This window comes from Rissa tridactyla, chromosome 21 (genome assembly GCF_028500815.1).
Source record: "Rissa tridactyla isolate bRisTri1 chromosome 21, bRisTri1.patW.cur.20221130, whole genome shotgun sequence".
NCBI classification, from domain to species: domain Eukaryota; kingdom Metazoa; phylum Chordata; class Aves; order Charadriiformes; family Laridae; genus Rissa; species Rissa tridactyla.
Genome location: NC_071486.1, coordinates 3,397,112 through 3,416,844, shown reverse-complemented (window position 1 = coordinate 3,416,844; position 19,733 = coordinate 3,397,112). Strand labels below are relative to the sequence as shown.

Here is a 19,733-nt window from a genome sequence, read left to right as displayed (position 1 = left end):
GCTGCGGTGACCAGTGATGGAGGTGGGACAGCATCAGCAGAAGCAGCTGCAGGCGGGGGTGGCTTGGGGGCCATTAGCACAGGTGGGGTTTGTCCCTGCCTATTAGTGAGACAAGCTCATTAACAAGGCACCCAGTCCCAGCTGTCACACCCCAGGCAGTGGTATTAAAGCAGCCTGTCCCTCACCATCACCTGCTGCTTTACCCATTACAGACGCGGCTGGAGCCCTGCAGCACCAGTAGGAATGGTTGGGGGAAGCCGGTATCCAGACTGGTCCTGCGGGGGTGAGAAGCCAGGTAAGCAGCGGGGTTTGTCTCTGAGCAATGGTGAGCAGTGCTGGAAAGGGAGGGCAGCTTGGTATAAGGTTGCGTCCTGTCTTGGTGTGTGGAAAAAAAAAAGCGCAGCTGAAAGTGCTGTAGCCTGGGGATCTGGGCCGGCGTTTGGGAGAGGCAGCCCAGGGTGCCGGCTGTTGCAGGAGCCCCAGTTTCCCGTCTTTTTGCCACCCCTGGCTCTGGTTAGCAACGTGAGCTCTCTGTGCAGTCAGCCGGAGCTGTTGGCTAGCAGGAGGTGCTCTGTCATCCCAGAGCATCTCCCCATCTTGTACACGTAGGGTGTTTCTGATAAGAACACGCGTTTCCCTTTCGTTTGCTGGAGTGTTTTATGGCAGCTGAAAACCCTGTTACACTCCTCTGTAATGGATTTTTTTTCCTTTGCAATTTCCTATCCTTATCGTTTCCTGCTAGGGAGGTGCAGACACATCAGAGATAAGATCCTTAACTCCGGGCAGGTTGAACAGCTGATCAGACAGCAGATTACCGCAGCCGCTCTTCTTCAGCCCTGCGGTGTTTGCTAAGGCGCTATTTCTCAGGCATGGCAAAGCAAGCTTCTGCTGTGGATTTCTCTCCTATTTTCTAGCTCTTCAGGCTAGAAAAAGTGCAAGAAGGCCTGATATCCTTAAACTAATGGGGCAACTGAGACCAAACAGCTTGTGCAAGTTTGTGCAGGGGAACTTATAATGCACCCAAGAGAAACCCAAAGCACCCCACCAAGGAGTACAGCTTCTGGAAGAAAACCCTCAACACAGCCAGGAAAGGAGTTTGCATTGCAAGTACCATTTTTTATTTTCATATACATATATTTTACATCATTTTAAAACAGAATATTTGTGAAAGAAATGGGTTTTTTTTTTTTTAGGTAAAAGCAACTCTTTGCCTGCACTGGGGAAAAGCTGGTCTGCAGACAAAGCTTGTTCCCCATCTCCCTGCTGGGACCACCTGTGGTCTTCCTCTCCTCCTCCCCCTGGAAAGAAAAGGTGTTTGCCAGTCCCTCCCCTCCAGAGTCAGTGCAAAGCATGCTCTATTGCTCCATCATGTACCCCATCTCCTTCCTGCAGTGCTGGGAGAGACTGGGGCTTCCTGGAGGGATGGGGAAAGGAGCTGGGGAAGGAGCTGTGTGAAACTCCGTGTGCCTTGATACCGGGCAAAAAGGCAAGGAAGAACCAGAATGGACAGTGATAGTGTGGCTTCAAGTATACATGTAAAACCCATCACACAGAGCTTCACAGAAGGCTGCCACCAGTCTGACCATGAAGGGACTGGTCTCTCTGGGGAGCGCTGGCCCCTGCCAGCCCGGACCCTGCGGTGCTTGAGGTTTGGCAGGGATGGCTGGGGCATTGGCTCGCAGCATGAGGAACGGCAAGAAGGGAGAGGCGCCTCTGACAAGCGAACCGATAGCTCAGGCAGATTCCTCCATCCAGAAGGAAAGGGCTGGGAGAGGGTGGCAGTAAAAACTGCTCTCAAAGAGGCTCAGTAAATGAGACTCGGCCTTCAGCCTCTCACCCCTCTTTTATGCACCCGTTATAACCTTCTGAATGAAATTCCTCTGCCCGCTCTCCCAAACACGCGTGCTTCTGCTTGAACCAAGAGTTTTCTGCCTGGACTACTCCATGTGCTACGTTCCCTTCACACCTCTCCTGGGGCAGCCTCTCGTGCAAAGAAATCCTCACCAAAAGGAACCCCTCTCTCCTCTCTGCACCCCTTGGTATGTTGGGAGCCAGCGGAGAGGCACAAGGAACCACGGAGCAGAGCTCGTGGCCTCGAGCGGGGCTGCGATTAGCCCTAACGTACATCCACGTAGGGTTCCTCCAGCCCAGGGGACTGGCACCAGTACCTGGACAGCCTGCACCCCTCTCTGCTACTTCTGGGGTGCATCTCGGCTTTCATTGAGCACCGCGATGCTGAAACCACCCCATCTGTTGACCTTGGGGTTGGGTGGAGAAGGGAAATAGCACAAGCCTTTCCTTGGTTCCTCTCCCTCCTCAGTCTAGGGGAGAGCGGACCAGGCAGGCGCTGGCACCAGTGGGTGCAGCTAAGCTGTAAGCACCAGAGCGAGCCGATCCCCCCTCTGATGCGAGAAAAACGGCACGCTTGCCCAGCAGCTCTCCACCAAACCCCGCAGTGATTTTTAGGTAGCCTTGCTTTGAGTGGGGGTGAGCCTTTCCTTCCAACCCAAAGGATTCAGTGAACAATCCTCTCTTTGTGATCAGCCTTCTCCTCAACTTCTGCCTTCGTTTTCCCGTTGAGGGCTTCCCACCTCTCTTTCCCTTAGCAGGGGAAGAAGCCCAAGCCCTGGGGGCTGTCATCCCCGGTAGCACCATGGTGGCTAGGAAGGTAGCAGCAGGGAGGACCTGCTGTTCAGTGCATCAGATGGGCTTGCTTTTGTACAAGCTACAATATGGGACTGGGTTGGTGGTTAAACAAAGTTCACTCTGATTTTAAAAAAAAGTTGTAGTTGCTCAGGGTTTTATCCCTACAGAATAAAGAGGGTGATTTACAGAAATGTACGGAAAGTTTGGGGTTATTCTAAGAATATAGTTTTCTCTAGAGCTCTTACTTTCTAGAGCAGAGAGGTACTTTTTTTTTAAAAAAAAAAAAAAAAAAAAGGCTCCTGGCACTGCCAGTCCCAGAGCAAAAGCCTTCTGCATATAGTCGAGGTGGCCGGTGGTACCATGTCCAGGCCCCCTGCCCAAACTCTGCCGAGTGGGGCTTCGAGGTAGATACCCGCCGTGGCTCTCCAGAGAGGGGCCACCAACCCTACGAAGAGCATCAGCTCCTGGGGAGGGACAACCCGCCTCACCTTGGTCTGCTCCGAGCAAACCCAGCCCTGCTGTAGCCTGCTCCTGCCCCCACAAAAGCACTCGCGCTTTCCCCAACAGCAGTCCAGTACAAACCAGTGACCAAGCCTTTGCTGTGGGGCAGAGCGCTCGCAGCTCTGGGTGTGCAGACCATGGCTGATGGATACCGAGGTCGCCTGGACAAAGAGGTGGCTTTTCCCCTTCTGTGGGTGCTCAGCCCCTCTCTGCCCCCGGAGCCAGCGCCCCGGTGGCTGTGCCTGCAAGGCTGTTGCCATCCAGTGACAGGACACAGTACTACAGACCAGTCACCCATTCGCCCTCCCAGTTCAAGCTTTTTTTCCACGTAGAAACCAGTACCAGGAAGGCTGAGAGAGGCCAGAGCAGAGCGAGACCATATCCTGAGACAATCCTTCCCGCGAATCCCCTGAGAAAACAGACAAAATGGAAACTTTCCTTTGCTACAGCACCTATTTTAAAAGTTCCCTTCTCTGTCCTGGTATCACAGATTTTACTAAGGCTTGATCGTCTACCGTAAAGCTGAAAAATGTTCTTTAGTTAAAGTCTGCTGGCCTTACAGCTGAATTTGGTTTGCAAGGTGAAACACCTCGTCTGGAAGATGAGAATAAATTACGAGCAGCATGGCTTTTTCTACAAGCAAAAGTTCTCTCTAATTGGTTAGAGTTCTTGGAGTGTGTTGGTGAAGTAGTGGATAAAAGCTGATGTACTGTTTTCTTTCCATGGCCCTCTGGAAAAAGTCCTGCTGGAGACATGAGCAAGCCAGACAACGAGCCTAGAGGAGAGTGACGTGTCAATAATGTGGCCGATTAAGAGGAAAGGAAAAGAACAATGAGTAGTTCATTTTCGTCGTGGCAAAAAGGCTCCATCTGGTGGTGTTTTCACCCAGAAAAGAAGGTAAGGCATGGGGCTGGGAAACTGCGGACGTTACTAAATTGGTTAGACTGGTTCACATGGGAGAAGAGTCTTGAGATGTCAAGACAGCGAACAGGCGGCACGATGGTAAGTGAAGTTGCGTGTGGATAAATGCAAAGAAATACACCTGTAAGGGGACAAATGACCTCAGGTGGGCATTCAGCTGCTCAAAGAGTCAGCACGGCCCCAAAACCTGGCACTTTGTGCCCCTCGGCACAGATAAAACAAGTAAAGCAACCAAACCAGAGCTATATAGAAGAGGAATATTACAGCAAATATTTTAATGCTTTTCTATTAAGCACAGCCCGGGGCACTCCACCAGGGAAAGGGATACTGCAGCAACAGTCAGGGTCAAAATGATAAGCACAGGAAGACCCTGCTGTGGAAATAAGCCGAAAGGTTTGCTATTATGCTAGGAGACGCAGGAACACGAGGGACACAAGTGTTATAAAAATTACGGCTGGTCCTGCTAAGCCTCTGCAGCTGCAAGGAGAAAGGATGTAAGGTGTCCTGTCTCTGAGCTGGGACAGGACGTGTAGTATCGAGCTTAAACTGCAGCAAGGGATAGGCACTGAGGGGAACAAATCTCTACGAAGGTAAAATTAAGCTAGGAATCGGTGATAGGGGGAGGCAACACCGGAGGATTTTAAAAACAGGTTAGGCAGATGGCTGTGGGGAATGCCTTTGTCGCAGAGGGGCAGATGGGCTGCTCTCAAGACCTCTGACCCTCCGGGGGCTGTGCCGGTGGTGGCTGCAGGGGGTGACACCAGGCAGGGCTGCGGGCGAGCTGGGCTCTGCCCCGCTTTAGCGATCCCCGTCCCACAGAGACGAGTCAGAGCACTGTCAGTTGTCACCCAGCCCAATACCAGGGGAGTTCCCTGCTCCAGCCATGGTGGAAGGACCCCAGGGGGCAGGAGGGCTCAGCTTCTTGCTGTTCCCATTGTCCCAGGCTCCAGCCCAGAAGGGCGCTCTCTGTGTTAGGAGAGGAGCCCAGACATAGGACCACCACTCATTCCCAACCTCCGAGGTCCCTCTGGCTCCCTCCCTGAGCTGGCTGACCTGAGATGGGTGATGCTGGAGTAGGGTGAGTTTGGCTCAGACAGGGCCAGTCACAGTTTCAAGCCTTACAGAGTCATGGAGTAAAACGCTAAACCCTGCGGTCCACGCTGGGACTCTCCCCCTGTTTTGCAAAAGTCAGAAAGATTTGGGATGGGAGAGCGCAGCCTGCTTCCCTCCCTCCCTCCCTCCCTCCCTCCCTGCCCCACGATCATGCTCAAGTCATGAACGGAACAAGGTGAAGTCACTTCCCAAAGACACCGTGCCCAGAAGAGTTTGTCCCCTGCTGTCCCGGCAGCTCTAAACCACTGCAGCCCTGGGCTTCTCCAGGGCACCATCCTGCCCAGCTGAGCCCAGGAGGCAAAGGGCTGTTGCATGGATGGGATGCGACTCCAGTGCCTGCCACTGAGAGCAGGGGAGACCAACTGGTCTCACCTGGGCTGCTCCTTTGCCAGCATCCAAGTCTGCTGAACGGAAGCCCCAGCAAAACCGGGGAGAGGGCAGGCAGGTTGCCCACGCCGACCTCTGCTCACCCCACAGCTTTTTATTGTTTGGAAAGCTGCTGGTGCTCCCGAGGTCTGCCGGCACGCAGGCTTTGAGCTGACGGAGGGCTGTGAGACTGCACCCCAGCACCCGCATCAGCCCCGGGAGAGCTGCAGGTCCCCAGGTTCGGGCTGCGGCAGGGAAAAGCCGCCTGCCAGCGCTGCCAGGTGTCACCATCCACGGCCAGGTGACAGATAGTCACATGTTACTTTCAAAAGGGGTAAGGATGCTTGTTAAAAGGGAAGAGAAGGCTCAGGAGCAGAGGGGAGGTGAAAGCAAGCCCCACATGGGCTTTCTGACGCTGGCCTGTCCCCTCAGTGACTTACAAACAATCGCAGCAACCAAGGCTGCAATCCCTCCCTCAAACGCAGGCACGGCCTGGGCTAGAGCCATTAGCAAATGGGGAGCTCTGCACTTGCCCCAGGGAGGGACAACACACACACACACGCGCGCGCGCACGCACACGCGTTATTACAACAACGCATTTGTTCCTCCAGACTCTTGACTCCAGAGGAGCCTGTTCTCCTGCCTCACTGCTGCATGCCAGGGCTGTCACAGCAGCGTCTGTCCTCAGCAGCTAAGCAAGGCATAAAACAGGCAAAGTTGAACCTTCCAACCCCTCCCACCCCCAACTGCTTCTCTCCATAGCCCCTGGTGGTGTCTCCATAGACGGCAGAGTGGTACCTCTGTAGCGGGAGGGTCACAGGTCCAAGCTGCTCTCTCTCTCGGAGGTTCCTTGAATCCCCCCTCTCTTGGGAGACGTCAATGCACAGCAGAGATTTGAGAGAGAGCTTGGCCGGACCCCCCCAGCCTCTGCCCCCATGTCAGTCAGGGCCTGAAGAAGCGTCGTACCACTAAATGCCCAACCATGACCAGGACCACCACCACCAGCATGTACTTCATGTAAACATTGTCCAGATCGAGTGCAGCCACCTAACGGGAAACAGAGAATAACCAGAGCACGTTAGATCTGCCTGGGCCGGGCTGCTGCTCTGCCTGCAGCCGGGTGGCCCCACCAGCCTCAGCAGTGCCATTGTCCCCAGGCTGCACCTTCCACTGGTTGGAGCACATTTGCCTCCCCTCACCCCCAAATCCCCCCGGGACGGCCCCGTGCTCCCGCTGGCTCACCCATCCTCCCTGCTGGGCGATCCACTGGGCGATGCGGTTCCGGAGCATGAACTCGGCAACGTAGCGAGCGATGCGGCGGAGGAAACCCGGGATGCCGTGCTGGTAGACGTAGATGGCCATGCGGTAGCCAAAGCCCAGCAGTGCAATCACTCGGCCCCAGTTAATGCCGCTCTCGAACAAGCTGCAACGAAGCCGATGGTCTGGTTAAATCACTGCATGGCAGAGACTTCCCTAGTCTCTGCATCCATGGGCTCCCGAGGAGAGCAGGACTGGGGATGCTGCACTGGTCCTCCACATTAGGTGCCCCGAGGTCCTGTGCTTTCATGGACGAGGTTATTGAACAAGGTAAGGTGGAATTGGTGGTGGTTGAAGCCATCAGGCTGTAGCAAGCTCTATGTGTGCTGCCAGGAGCAAGAACTACCACCCACCTGTCCCAAAGCATCCCTTGCTTGTGCTTGGAGGTAAGGAACTTTAAATGTAGCTAAGGATAAAGCATGTTGGAACAAGATTTTGCCTTTTCCTGCATAGACAAATGCCTCCAAGACCAAAACCTGATCTGATCTTGCCTTAGACTGATACTCCCAAGGACTGAGGGGGCTCCAAAATGTGCCTGGTCGATGCCTACTGCTCCCCGTCCAGGTTTTGGTTGCTGTGGGCACAAACTGCATCACTGTCTGCAGGTTTGCCACTGATTTATCTAGACTCGCTTTTGAAGGTGGGTTTTTTTCTGGTTTCCAGCAGAGCAAGTAAAAAGGAAAAAAAAAAAAAAAAAGGAAAAAATTAAAAGAGTAGACTCAGGCCATGCGTTTTAATCTTGTGCCCTGTTCCTGGTGGTCCCTGTGTGCCCAGCCAGAGGGAACCGTCTTCTCTGTAGAACCTTGACGTGGAGCTGCCACCATGCGGGTGGCAGAGAGAGAGGGAAGTTAGAGCCCAAGAAGGACCAACAGAGAAACAGGTAGCACGAAGAGAAGGACAGAGGTTAATTTACCTGTTTGCGGCGCGTTAACCGCCTCAGGCTGGCAAAGCGGTGAAAACAGCGCAGCGTGGCTTCCCAAGGAGAGGGGAGCAGGAAGAGGACAGAAGAGAAGCAGTTAGACAACAAACACCGAGTGAAGGGTGCGTGGGGACAGATGGGGCTGTGCTGGAGCCAGGCACGGTTGGATGATCAATGGGAGCCTGGGAATCCCAGCTTCTCTCCTGGCCCTGCCAGAGCTCTTCTGCATGACCCTGGGCATAATGTCTTGGTTTTCCTACAGACAGACAGGGGTGAGGACTGAACCCCTTGATGGCCACCTCGATCCAAGCCTGTACCTCAGGGCAGTCCACGCGTTTGCCTTCGCTCTTCACCCTGTTGCTGTGTTTTGAGTTGGCCGTGCATCACCTGCAGGCTCCACGAGCCCGTGGAGCGTCCCCCATCCTGCATTAGTCCCATCCTGTTCCTCATGGATCACACCAAGGGCAGCGAGTACTTGCCCTTCCCCACAGCCTGCAGCTGCGTTTGCTTTGTGCCTCTGAAAGCCTGACTCATGGGGACTTCCCAGCTACTAAGCAAGCAGCAGTGGGACCAGCGGCAGGTCTGCCTTGGTCCAGGGCTTGTCGGACCCCTGGAAGGGGGCTGGGACATTCACTTGGCTTCCCAGGCATGTCCCCCAGACTTTCTGACCCCGGTCAGCTCATGCAAGGACTGTGAGATGATCGTCAGGTGAAGACGGTCCAGACAGTGTGCAGGAAGAAGAGCAGACAGGCAGAAAACACAGGAACCGTCACGGTGAGCTTGTTGGGAGCTCAACCCAGGGACGGTGGGTGAAGGTTGGATGGACAGGGTCTGTGTGCTGGGGCACAGCCGTGGAGACAGCTGCTCCGGGGAGGGGGCAAGGGTTTAACCAACTGCATTGCACCCCATCTGACCTGTCCTTCCCTGGTCTTCTCCAGGAGAAGGCATCCAGCCCACGCTGAGGGAGCCGGTGGCCTTACCTGGAGGCTATTTTGGTGAAGTACTCATAGGCGTTCTCCTTGGTGGGCTGCAAGGATTTCAGCATGTAGCGAAACTCGGCGTCGTACCGCTCGTTAATGTCATCACCGATGATGGCCAGGCGCCTTCCCACCCGGCTCCCAGTGCTGCTGAGAGGGAAGACGGCGTTATGGACAGGTCAGCAGGACCGAGGGGTGGGTCTGTAATGGAGCCTGGCTCGGGATGGGGTTGAGGGAGGTGCATACAGTTGGCTATCAGAGTTTTACCTGCCCAGATGCTGCTCGATCTCCACTATCTCTGGGTCCATGGGCACTTCGTCCCCTCTCTCCTCTCTCTCCTGTTGGTAGCGGTAGAAGGCATAGCTCCGAAACACCTCTTCTGTCTCCTCCACCACCTGGTCTTCTGTGAGAGGCAAGAGGAAGAAAAGTCAAGGGAGCAGCTCGTCTTCCCCCTTTCCCAAGTTGGAAAGAGACCATCCTTCGTTTTCAGCCCAAATTTGTGCTGTATTAACACTGTCCTTTTGCAGTAAAGCAAAAAGAATCCAACAAAAATTAGTTAATTTTGAAGCCAGGCTTTGTTCCCGGGGGCACAGGCTCACCTTCTGAATCCCTTTCTGGCAAGAGACAGCTACAGGACTGTCACAACACAAACCAGATGTTCAAGCGCCTGCGCTTGGCAGCGCGCTCTGCGTACCAGCCCCTCTCCCTGCGGGCATCGCTCAGCACAAACGAGTTCAGGAATCTCAGATCCAAACCCAAACTGGAGGCAAAGCTCCATCTAGCGCTGCCCATCAACCCTCAGCAAACAACCTTGGTTTTCAGTGTCACCGCCGGCCGTGCCCTCGCATGGCATCGGCAATGACGTGGTGAACAAAAGTTAAATTGGTCATTTTAGTATAATTCCTTGTTGATTCAATCGCACATTGCTGGTCTCACGTACACCCGTCAGCCCGGCAACGGCAGGGCAGGGTTTGCAGCTTCTGCACGGGCTGCTGGCAGGAAGACAGAGGAGAAGAGCTTTTGAATAACTCATAAACCGTAACCCGGATTGGTGACTCCCCGTCCTGCACTTGAAAGCAGACAAACAGCCAGGCGGTAAGTCTGAACTGAACGCCTGCTCCAGCACACCCATTGCCACCGGGTGGGAGCAGACACCCAAATCCCCTGCTCACAAATCCCCATGGAAGCAATAAGCCCATCGCACGGTGAGCGGGAGGCTGTCGCCGGGGGAAGCTGGGGCTGATTTTGGGTGCCACAACTTCCTTCCCCTGCTCTCGTAAACACGCAGGGCTCGGCACGGCAGGTATTCGGGGTTCAGCAGGGGAACGTGCCCGGGCAGTAACGTCACCCGGCCCCGACAGCGCGCGAAAACCAACCCGGCTCCGGGCGGGCAGGAAGTGAGTCAGGGACAACCAGCGTGACGAGCGTGTCCCTGCTCGGCTCCAGACCTGCGTGCGTGTCCCCCGTCCCCTCAGGGAAGAGCAAGGGTCTGGACGCGGCCGGGACCTGCCCCCTCAGGAGCAGGGAGCCCCCGGCGAGGCGTTTCAGTCCCACGGGTCCCATGGTGACCGATACCTTATCACATGCGCTGCATTGCTCCTGGGGAAAGTACCCGGTCTGTCACGGGATGTCTCTGATTAGAGCACGGTTTCAGCTGCCTTGAAGCAATCTGGGCTAGAGCACCAGTCCCCAGCAGCCCAGCTAAGCCACCCCCGAGGTCCCAGTAACACAGTTCTTTCCAGTTTCTCTTCTAAGGTGCAAAATTTGTAGGGGACAGAAATGGTACGGACAGATCAGCGCCCCTGCCCCTTTGACAGGGTATCACCGTTCAGGGTGGAGCTTCACAGACATGAAACGAGGCGCAAAGCCCAGGTAAATGAGCTACTTGGGGATGTCAGAAGCGCAGGACCCTGCGGACCCATGGCTTTAGGTGATCGTCCTGCAAGGACTGATGGTGACCCACCACAGATCAGCACATCTGCACCAGCAACACTCTCTAGCAGTAACGCAGCTCACTGCAGCCAACCCAGCTAAAATCATTTCCCAGTATATCCACTCCCCATGGTGGTGGATGCTGTTCTCTGGCCACTGGAAATTGCGTTTCCAATGCAGAGATGCTCCAAGAATGTCCCAGGGCAGAGATGTGAGGACCTGGCCTGGTGGCCACAGCTGTCCCGGCAACACTGCTCCGGAAAACCCCGCATCCAAGTCTCCCAAACATGCCACACCACTCGTCACAGCATTTTTCTAGATGGTCACATCGACATGGCCCATGTGCGGCTCCGGGGAGACAGGCCCAGCCCCGGATGGGTGCGGGGAAGGGAGAGGACCTGTCGTGCAGAGACTCGGGTTACACTGAGTTCGGGCTGGGTAAATAAAGGTGAACGACGACGAGCCCCGGTCGCTGTGTTTTCAGGGGATTGTTTTTTGTTTTGCAGGAACGGGTTTATTTGGCGGTAAACAGATCCCAGCTCATGGAGGAGCCGGGGCAGCCAGCGACCGTGCCACCGAGAGCCAGAAAACGAAACCGACTGACTCACAGTTTCAGTGAGAGGCCGGGTAAACACACCATGAGGAGAAAAGAGGAAATAAGCGTACCAAAAAATTCCCTGGTTTTAATTACCCCAGGCACTATTTTTAGTAACACAAGAGCAGGAGGACATGCATCTTTTTCCCCTCCCTGAGGTGCTAACCCACCCGGACCATCTCTGGGTCTCTCCCACTCAAAGGAAGAGGATCTGGATGAAGATTTGCCTCGTGGACTCCCAGTACCAGCAGCGGAGAGGGGGAGAGCGGTTTGGAGCTCCTCTGGGATCTTTGGGCTCCATGTGGGATCGTCGGGGCCGTGTTGGGGGGACTCACAAGCTGCTGTGAACCCCCACGCTGCAAGGGAGGACCTGCTCCGCTTCTGCTTCGTGGAGCAGCGATGCTGTCGTCCTCGGTCCCCAGGTCACCCTCAGCATCTAGACCAGACCTACCCCAACACTAGCCTCTTGCCTGGATCCACACCGTAGACAACACTGACCGGACCCCAGCCATTCTCAAACACGCAACATCCTCATTTCTCTGCAAGATCCTCGATTCCTCCCTGTTCCCATCTCCCGCAGAGCAGCTGCGCTATGGGGAAAAACTGGCGGGTCTCCCCAAAGTTATCCGTCAGACCTTGTCACAGCTAAAGAGCCCTGCTACAGACTGTAACAATGACAGATGCAACCTGGCAGCATCCCCTTCGAGCTCCGGAGACAGGCGGTAACTACACTGAGAGGTGCATCTGTTTGCACAGAGGGGAAATATCCAGCCTGGAAACAGGCTCCGAAGGGAGAAGGCGGCTCCGGGGAACCAAGAACGGTCTCCGGAGAGTTCTGCCTCGAGGGGAAGCTTAACTCGTGGTAGTTGCAATTCAAGCGTGGGATGAGCAGTATCTGCGATAATGGATTTGGGTTAGGTTCCACTGGTGAAAGCAGCCCCTTGTGGATGATCCAGGATCATCAAAGGCTCATCAACCTGACGCTGTGTCGTGCTGGCATCATCCTGCACAGCTTGCACCCAAGGGCAGAGCTCCTAAACGGGGAAAGGGAAAACTGCCATCCCAGCCAAAAGAGGAGCAATATCCTCCAACAGCCTCCCTGCAGAGCTAAGGGGCAAAGGCCCTGGGTTTTAAGACAGAAATTCTTCTGTCAATAAGGGAGATTCTCTGGCCCAGATTCTGGACTGGACTCAAGAAACCTGCTTTAATTCTTATGTTCAACGGTGTCCCACCAACACACCCAGAGTTACAGGCTTGCAGCAGGGGCCGGGGGCTACAGCAAGGTTTTGCGCTGGTATTTTGCTGCCCAAGCTGAGACCTCTCCTGTATTTGCTAATTTACCAAACTGGAAAGGGAGGCTGGTCCCAGTGCTCTGTGCGTGCCCGAGGTGGGTGGGCATCTCAGCTCTGGCAATGCATCTCCCTTTGCCCCCATCAAGCTTTTCATAAAAGATTTTTGGGGCATCCTTTGCAGGCCAGAACAAAGGAGTCATGAGGCAATTCCATACCAGTTATTTCCCAGTACAGCCATCCGAAGGATGACTTTTTTTTTTTTCTTTTAATAATTGAAGCCACGTATTGATGAGAGATGCTGTTCAACGGGAAGGCCAATACTCTGTGTCTGTGCTGGAGATAGGAAGTGCGTGGGCACCAGACAAGAGAAAAGTATGTTTAGGTGGTTTTGGTTGCCCCGCAGAATGTATGAGAACGCAGGCTTAAACAGGCAGCTCACATTTTTTGCTACTCCTTTTGCAGGCGGTCTTGGCGATGAAGACGTGGAGATGCTCACAGATGCATGACTGCCATCCCTAAGCAACGATTTATCCGTTCAGGACTCGCTTCACATGCAACGTGAAGTCCAGAGCTAAGACAAACAACCAAGGCCCAAATCTGACACCTCTCTAGGTATGTTACGTGAGTGTTAAACACACGCAGAGAGATGAGGCAGCCCAGGCAATCTGAGAAAGAGAACCATGGCCAGTCTGACACTGTGATTCAGGGTGGCTGGGCTCTCCATGCACAACCCCGACACCTCGGGCGGGAAGTCTCTCTCCCTCTCAGTAATGAGCAGATACAGCGATACATCACCTTTCTCAACAAAGTGCTTTGGGATTCCAGCTAACGTCGTCCACACAGGAGGAAAGTGTGACCACACAAACAATATTTGCATCCCGAAGACTGGCCCCTCTGCAGCGTAGGGGAGCTGAGCTGCATTTGGCATGGGTACCTGCAAGCGTGAGGACAGCCACGTCCACGGCTTGTGCCCCAGATCTGAGCCTCCATGGAATTACCCGAACCGTTCCCGTAGCTGTGTGTGTACCCTGGTGGCATGTCTGAACAGGGAGGCGCTGCCACCCCGCTGCTACAGCTGAGAACTGAGGGAGGGCAAGGTTAATTTTCTGAAGTATGAGCCCTGTTCTCTGAGCTCAGCTCAGCACCCTTGGTGCTGGGCCCCCCACCTCCTCCTTCGGCAACGTTTGCTCCCCTTTGCATGAGCTAAGTTGCTCCTCCTCTTCATCATGTACAGCCAAGAGTATGAAGCTCCTGCCTTTATTTACAATGCCCTAAAAACACCACAAGTGCAAGCGGCCACCCGACCTAGACAGACACCGCAGCATCTTGTCCGTGCCCAAAGCAAGGGCTGGTAGAACAAGGACTCAGAACGATGCTCAAGCAAACCCTTGAGTAGCAGATAAATCTCTTCACTCCCTACCATGTCCAAAGATAAACAAACAGAGCAAGTGAGCCCTAAATGAAAACCAGGCTTAATACCTGTTGACAAAAGCCTTCTTCGGCCCCGTAATCCCACAGCTCGTGTTGGTGGAAGCTGCACGTTTCTGCTTCCGCTGGAATCCATGAGGCTTCTCCCTAAGAGGCGTGCAGAGATCCCACCTCCAAATTCCACATGGACCACCCCCCCCCCCCCCGAGTTTTGGGAAGCGAAGGGATGCCGGTACTGCCCGTAAGTGTTTGCAGGCGTACAGGAAGCATGACTGTAAAACAGTGTGGTTAGAGTTCAGGGCCTGATCCTCTCGCTGGTTTTCACATCAGCATCTCATTGGCCTCAACAGGAAATCAGCATATGTAAACAACTGCTCTTATTTATTTATTTTCATACCTTGTAGACTTTGGTAAGGGAAGGACAAGGTATTTTTTTCTTCCAATGTATTCATGCAAGATCTAGCACAAATGGTACTCGGAGGCGGAGAGGAGCCCAGGCGATGCCAGAGCCTAAATAACATTATCAGGCCAATAAAACAGCTCTGAGCTGGATCTGAGCTCACACACATAGACAGTTCGGTACAGCGTCTAATCTCCATTATTGACAGAGTCGCAGTGACTCACTCTTATTTACAAGTCCACCTGCAAAACAGGCTAAGAACTCACCTGCCTTTAACAGCTTTCTGTGCAGCGGCATTTTATCATTTTGGGATGAAACAGGAGCTGAGGTTTTTCCCAGGTTCCTTTCGGCCCTGTTCCCAGTTTCACCTATTAGTGTGAAACGCAATTACACAGTCTGCTGGGCTCGGCACACATGAGAAACGGACTGAACCGCTTCCGAATGATCGTGAGCCGTAATTTTTCACCGCTGTTATGTCAAGGCACCACCGGAGACCTGATTTCATCCGGCAGCCGACGCAACGCGACCGAAACCAACCGCCTGAGACCAGGCGCTGCTCACCAAGGGGTGTTTCTCTGTGTTTTAAACATCGAGCATCTTTCATTCTCTTGTTCTTAGGGAAGGGAAACAAACGACACCAGGCCCCAGCCGTACATCTCGTAGCCAGCCAGGGGAATCTGCCCCGAGCCCTGTGCCCACCTCAACCTGCACAGAGCAGCCAGCACACCCCAGTCCGGCAGCTCCCTGCACATTATTTTTTCCATGCCTTTTGAGCCCCCTTTGCTGCCCACCGCGCCAACCCCATGCCAAGAATCTCCCAAAAGCATTGAGCGTGCGCCCTCCCGGTTCAATCCGGCATACCTTTACGGAGCTCATTTGTTACCCCAGTCTTGCAAAGGGCCCTGGAGGTATGGAAAACCCACCATCTTCTCACAGAAACGCAGCAGGGGAAAAATAAAAATTAAAAAAAAGGGTTGAAAATGCTTCCTCCCCTGAATATCACAGCAAGGTTTTTACCTGAGTTGGGCTCTTGCGACAGCCTGCGCCCATTGCTTCCCCGGCGTCCGTGGGCCCTTGGTGGGTCACCGTCGTTCCCTGAGGCCATTGCAGAGAGATGCTCAGGAGTATCAGCTTTACCTGGAATGACGAGAGGCAGTAAGTGACCCGGGTTATGAGCAGCCAGCAGGGACACTGGAGCCTCGCCACCCCTTGCTCCCTCTCTCGCCTCCCAGGACAGCCTTAGGAAGCCCCTTTGGCCGAGCCAAGCGCTCAGAGGAGCGATGCCGCCTGCTTTTATCTCTGCCAGCGACCTGGCTCCTCCCTTTCCCCCATTCCTGGCCACACCAAGTCCCTTAGCTAGATTTCTCCTCTCTTCCTGACTCTTCTCGGTGACGTGTTTGCAGACAGTCATATGCCAGAGGAGGAAAGTCACCCAGCTCCCTACCCGACTTCACCACCTGTACTGGAAACCAGCCAGCTGTCCCCTGACCCACTCAGCAAGTGCCAGGGGCTGGGTTCTTACCCAGCCCAGACAACGGCAGCATCTGCAGTGGCTTCACGCTGGGATGAAAGCAAAAAAAAACCTCAGCACAAAGGGCTCAGACAACTCCCTGGCTGCACCCGGAGAAGGTGGCTGGGAACTGAGCCGTGGGGCTCCAAAATGCTGTGGCCACGAGGGTTCAGAGCGTGGCAAGAGGAAACCGACCCGCGACCGCGCCGAGCTGCTGTGGCTCCCGCGCGGACCTGCAGCCACAGCGCCCACTTCTCCTTGCAAGCACCTCCTACTTATTTTCCACAACTTCTACAAGAGATGAGCACTCTGTTTCCCTGTATATAGTTTCCCCTGTTCTTTATTCTGAGCTCCTCTCAGAGTAAGAAAATTGAGAACCAAACGCGCGGCTCCTACTGCCCCTGAACTTCACAGGGATCCTAAACCTTAGGGCTCGTCACGGTCCTCAGCTCCTTTACCCCTCTGCTCGTCGCAGTGACCTCAGCCCTGGTTTTTGCAGAGAAGGAAGCGGGGCCACGCAGCCACCGTCGGGGTTAGAGAGAGATCTCTGCGGCTCCTGGCCTCCCGCTGGCATGCCAGTACTTGTTCCCGGGCCAGGCTTCTGCAGGGCTAAACTGGTGGGGTTTCTGATTTGCACCAGGTTTAAATTCATCAAGACACACTCACAGCCAGAAATTTAAATTGTATCCCGGGCAAAAATAAAAGCAAAGCGTTGGTTATGGATAAATAACCACTTATGCCAGCATTAGAAGCGCAACACATGGTCGAAGCTTATATCTTTACACTGAAGGCTATTCAGTAGAAAAAATAAATTGAGACCATAACTGGTAATGTAAAGTACAGCCTGCAGTCAAGGTGGGGATGGGGGGCTGGAAATGCAAAGCTTATCAGCCCGGCTTAGAAAGCCATGGTGTATTTGCATAGCTGCATTCAGTGAGCCCGAGCCGCAGTGACACACAGATGGAGATGCTGTTTTTTCCTACGCGCCTCTGAGGACAGGATTTCCCTTTTCCTCCCCAACCTCAAACATCCCCATCCAAGGAAAAGCTGAAAACACGATGAGGATCAGCAGCTGGGACCGAGGGTAAAGCAGGGAGGAGAACTGGCTCCCACTTGCCCAGATCAGCAGAGATCTGGGCTCCAGAGCTGCTCCTCTCCTTGCTCTTCTCTGCTCTGGGACATGATGGAGGCAGCTCAGGGAGTGTTTGGAGCAGATGCTCGTGCCCCCATCCCCTCCTCTGCAGGAGAAACCCTCCTGTGCTTCCTCCGCTGCCATCCCCAGTTCTTCCTCGGGCGCTGAGCAAGGCTCCAGCTCCAGCCTACCCTGTGTAGGAAGGCCTCGGTGCCTTTCAAAGGGAAGCAAGACTCACAGCAGCTCTCTGGAGTTCGTGGGTAAGCAAATTCCTACTGTACTCTGCAGTGCTACAACCCAAGGATGCACCAAGCGCTGGGGAAGATGGGGACTCATCCAGCCAAAGAGTTCAGCTGCCTCTGGAGCTTTTACAGTTTGGTCTATAGGTGCAAACGGCTGTGTTTCACATCACCCCACAGCCTCCGACCCAGACCTCAGCCAGGAGTAACAGGGGATTTCTGATGCAGACCCGACTGCTCAGGACGAAGAATGGCTGGTGAGTGCAGGAGTCCGAGAAGAAGCTGACTCGTGATTCTTCACATTTACTGTCTGGCAAACCCTTAGGAAGCGGCAGGCTGCGACTGCGGCCGTCATTTAAGAGGAACTTTCATTTTCAGTTTCCTTCTCGATATAGTTTCTTGCAGCGCTTTCTTCTCTTGCAACACGGGACACCGCAGCCCTTTTGCGCACACGCACATCTGGGACCAGCAGCCACGTCCCCGTCAGCACGCTGCCGGTCTGCAACCTGCTCCCCGGGGAGGACCCTCAGCTCCCACTTCTGCAAACCCAGTGAACGCCCAAGATGTCTTACTGCCAGGCTCTGCTGCCGGCCAAAGCGCCTCAGACCATCCTCTCCAGGATCAAGAGCACTGCTGCCCTCATTCCTCCTGCTTCCCAGCCCAGTGCCCCTTTGATTTGCCCCATTCCCCCTTTTTATGAGAAGAGCGCGGTGTGAAGGAAGACATGACACCCATATACTTAAAGACAGCCCAAGGCAGCAGAAAATGAAGGCTCTCCAGAACTTGGGATAGGGCTCAAGGGAGGGTTTGAGGGAAGCTGGTTGCAGGGAGCAGCCCCTTGCTCTCAGCAGCTGCTATAAGATTCAGCCACACCCTGACTTTTTGCTCTTTTGACCCACAAAGGGTTAAAAGAAGCAGACAGCACCTATAGGATGTGGATTTAGCAACACCTCCAAGGTGGCACAAGAGTCTTATCTTTATTAATGAGCACATGCCATGCAAACAATCAGCCCTCCTGGAACTTGCCAGCCTTCCCTAATAAAAGGAGAAAGACCTTTGCCTCACCTGTTTCTCAGTTCACCCTCATCTCCTTTCCTTCAAACATCTCTGATACATTTCTTGTGAGCCCTCATGACCTGCTCACCACTTCTCCCAGCTTTTCTCCCCAGGAAAGCGGCTGGGTGCAGGGAAGACGGTGGGACGGGCCCAGAGAGCGAGGCAGAACTGCAAGCTGCAGGAGGGGAGAGGATCTGCAGGAGCAGCCATAATCCCTATGAACAAGCCTGGTTATGGGGCTCTGAAGTCACCCTCCGACATGTTACGAAGATCCTGTTCCAGGAAATGAGCGGAGCATCCTCTGGGATGAGCATTTCACAGGTCTGGCCCTGGGCCCGCACATGGGAGCCATTCCATCGTACAGGGCAGCTAACTCCCTGCAGGACAGAGATCCCCCAGGATCCCTGTGCCCTGCTGCCATCCCTGCACCGACAGCGCGGGATCAGCCCGGCTCCTCCCAGCCTGCCCGGGAAGAGCAAACAGGTGAGTTTGCCCAGTTTGGCATCTACCCACCCAGCACGGTACCAGGGTCCAGCGGGCCCACAAGCCGCAGTAGCCACAGGCATTGCAGCCAGGGTCCCCCCCACAGCCCTGTGCTCCGCGTCCCAGCGGTTCCCGGCTGCTGGGCGGGAAGCCGTGCAGGCGAGCCTGCAAAGCCACACGTGCCGTGCCCACGGCTGAGGTCACAGCCCAGAGCGGGGTGACATGGATGTCACCCCGGTCCTCAGCGTGGCACAACGCTTCCCACCGACAGCTCACACAACTCCGGCCACCCTGAACTGGGCACGGGGGGTGCCGGGTGCGGCTGTCACCGCCGCCACCTTGCAAGTGGGAGGAAAAAAAATCCCACTTGGAGGAAATATTATTAAAAGAGGCAATATCCCCTCTTTGGGGCACCGAGCAGCTCGGAGCGAGACCTTTCAGCCCGGTCCCAGCTACCGCACACACCGGAGCGCTGCTGGCTGAGGTACCCTTGCGTACTTTAACCTTGTTCACCGGGCGGTGCAGGATGAGGCCCTGCGGCTCTGCCCACCCCTCCCGCCTTCCCGGGGTCCCCCGGAGCCCACCGGCACCCCGGGGCTCCCGGTCCATCCCTCTCCCGGCAGCCGCGGCACCGCCCGGCCGGGCCCGGTGAATAGCGATAACCCGGCTCGGGGGAGGCTAGGGGGGAGGGATGGGGGGGTCCCCCTGCTACTTACCGCGTCCCGGCGGGGAGCAGGGGTGTCCCGGGGAGCTAACGCATCCCGGCGGGGAGCTGCTCCATCCCCGCCGCCTCCCTTCCTGCCTCCTCCCCGGAGCGCGGCGCGGGGGAAGGAAGCGAGCAGGGCCGGGGAGGAGGAGGGAAAAGAAGAAGAGAGAGAGAGAGAAAAAAAAAAAAAAAAAAAAAAA

General features: G+C 54.9%; 1 protein-coding gene across 2 annotated transcripts; it reads right to left on the bottom strand.

Annotated features, from left to right (window-relative positions):
- Positions 1-1,101: 1,101 nt before the first annotated feature.
- Positions 1,102-19,670, bottom strand: BAK1 (BCL2 antagonist/killer 1). 2 transcript variants are annotated; one of them, XM_054181379.1, is made up of 6 exons: positions 19,544-19,670; positions 15,425-15,544; positions 9,028-9,163; positions 8,764-8,910; positions 6,790-6,970; positions 1,102-6,594 (listed from the first exon to the last, which is right to left on the bottom strand). In XM_054181379.1, exons 2-6 carry the CDS (start codon positions 15,510-15,512, stop codon positions 6,490-6,492), a joined length of 657 nt encoding a protein of 218 aa, XP_054037354.1. In that variant the 5' UTR covers positions 15,513-15,544; positions 19,544-19,670; the 3' UTR covers positions 1,102-6,489. The 2 variants fall into 2 exon arrangements, with proteins under 2 accessions (XP_054037354.1, XP_054037355.1); XM_054181380.1 differs by having other exon boundaries at positions 8,764-8,907.
- Between the last annotated feature and the right edge of the window lie 63 nt (positions 19,671-19,733).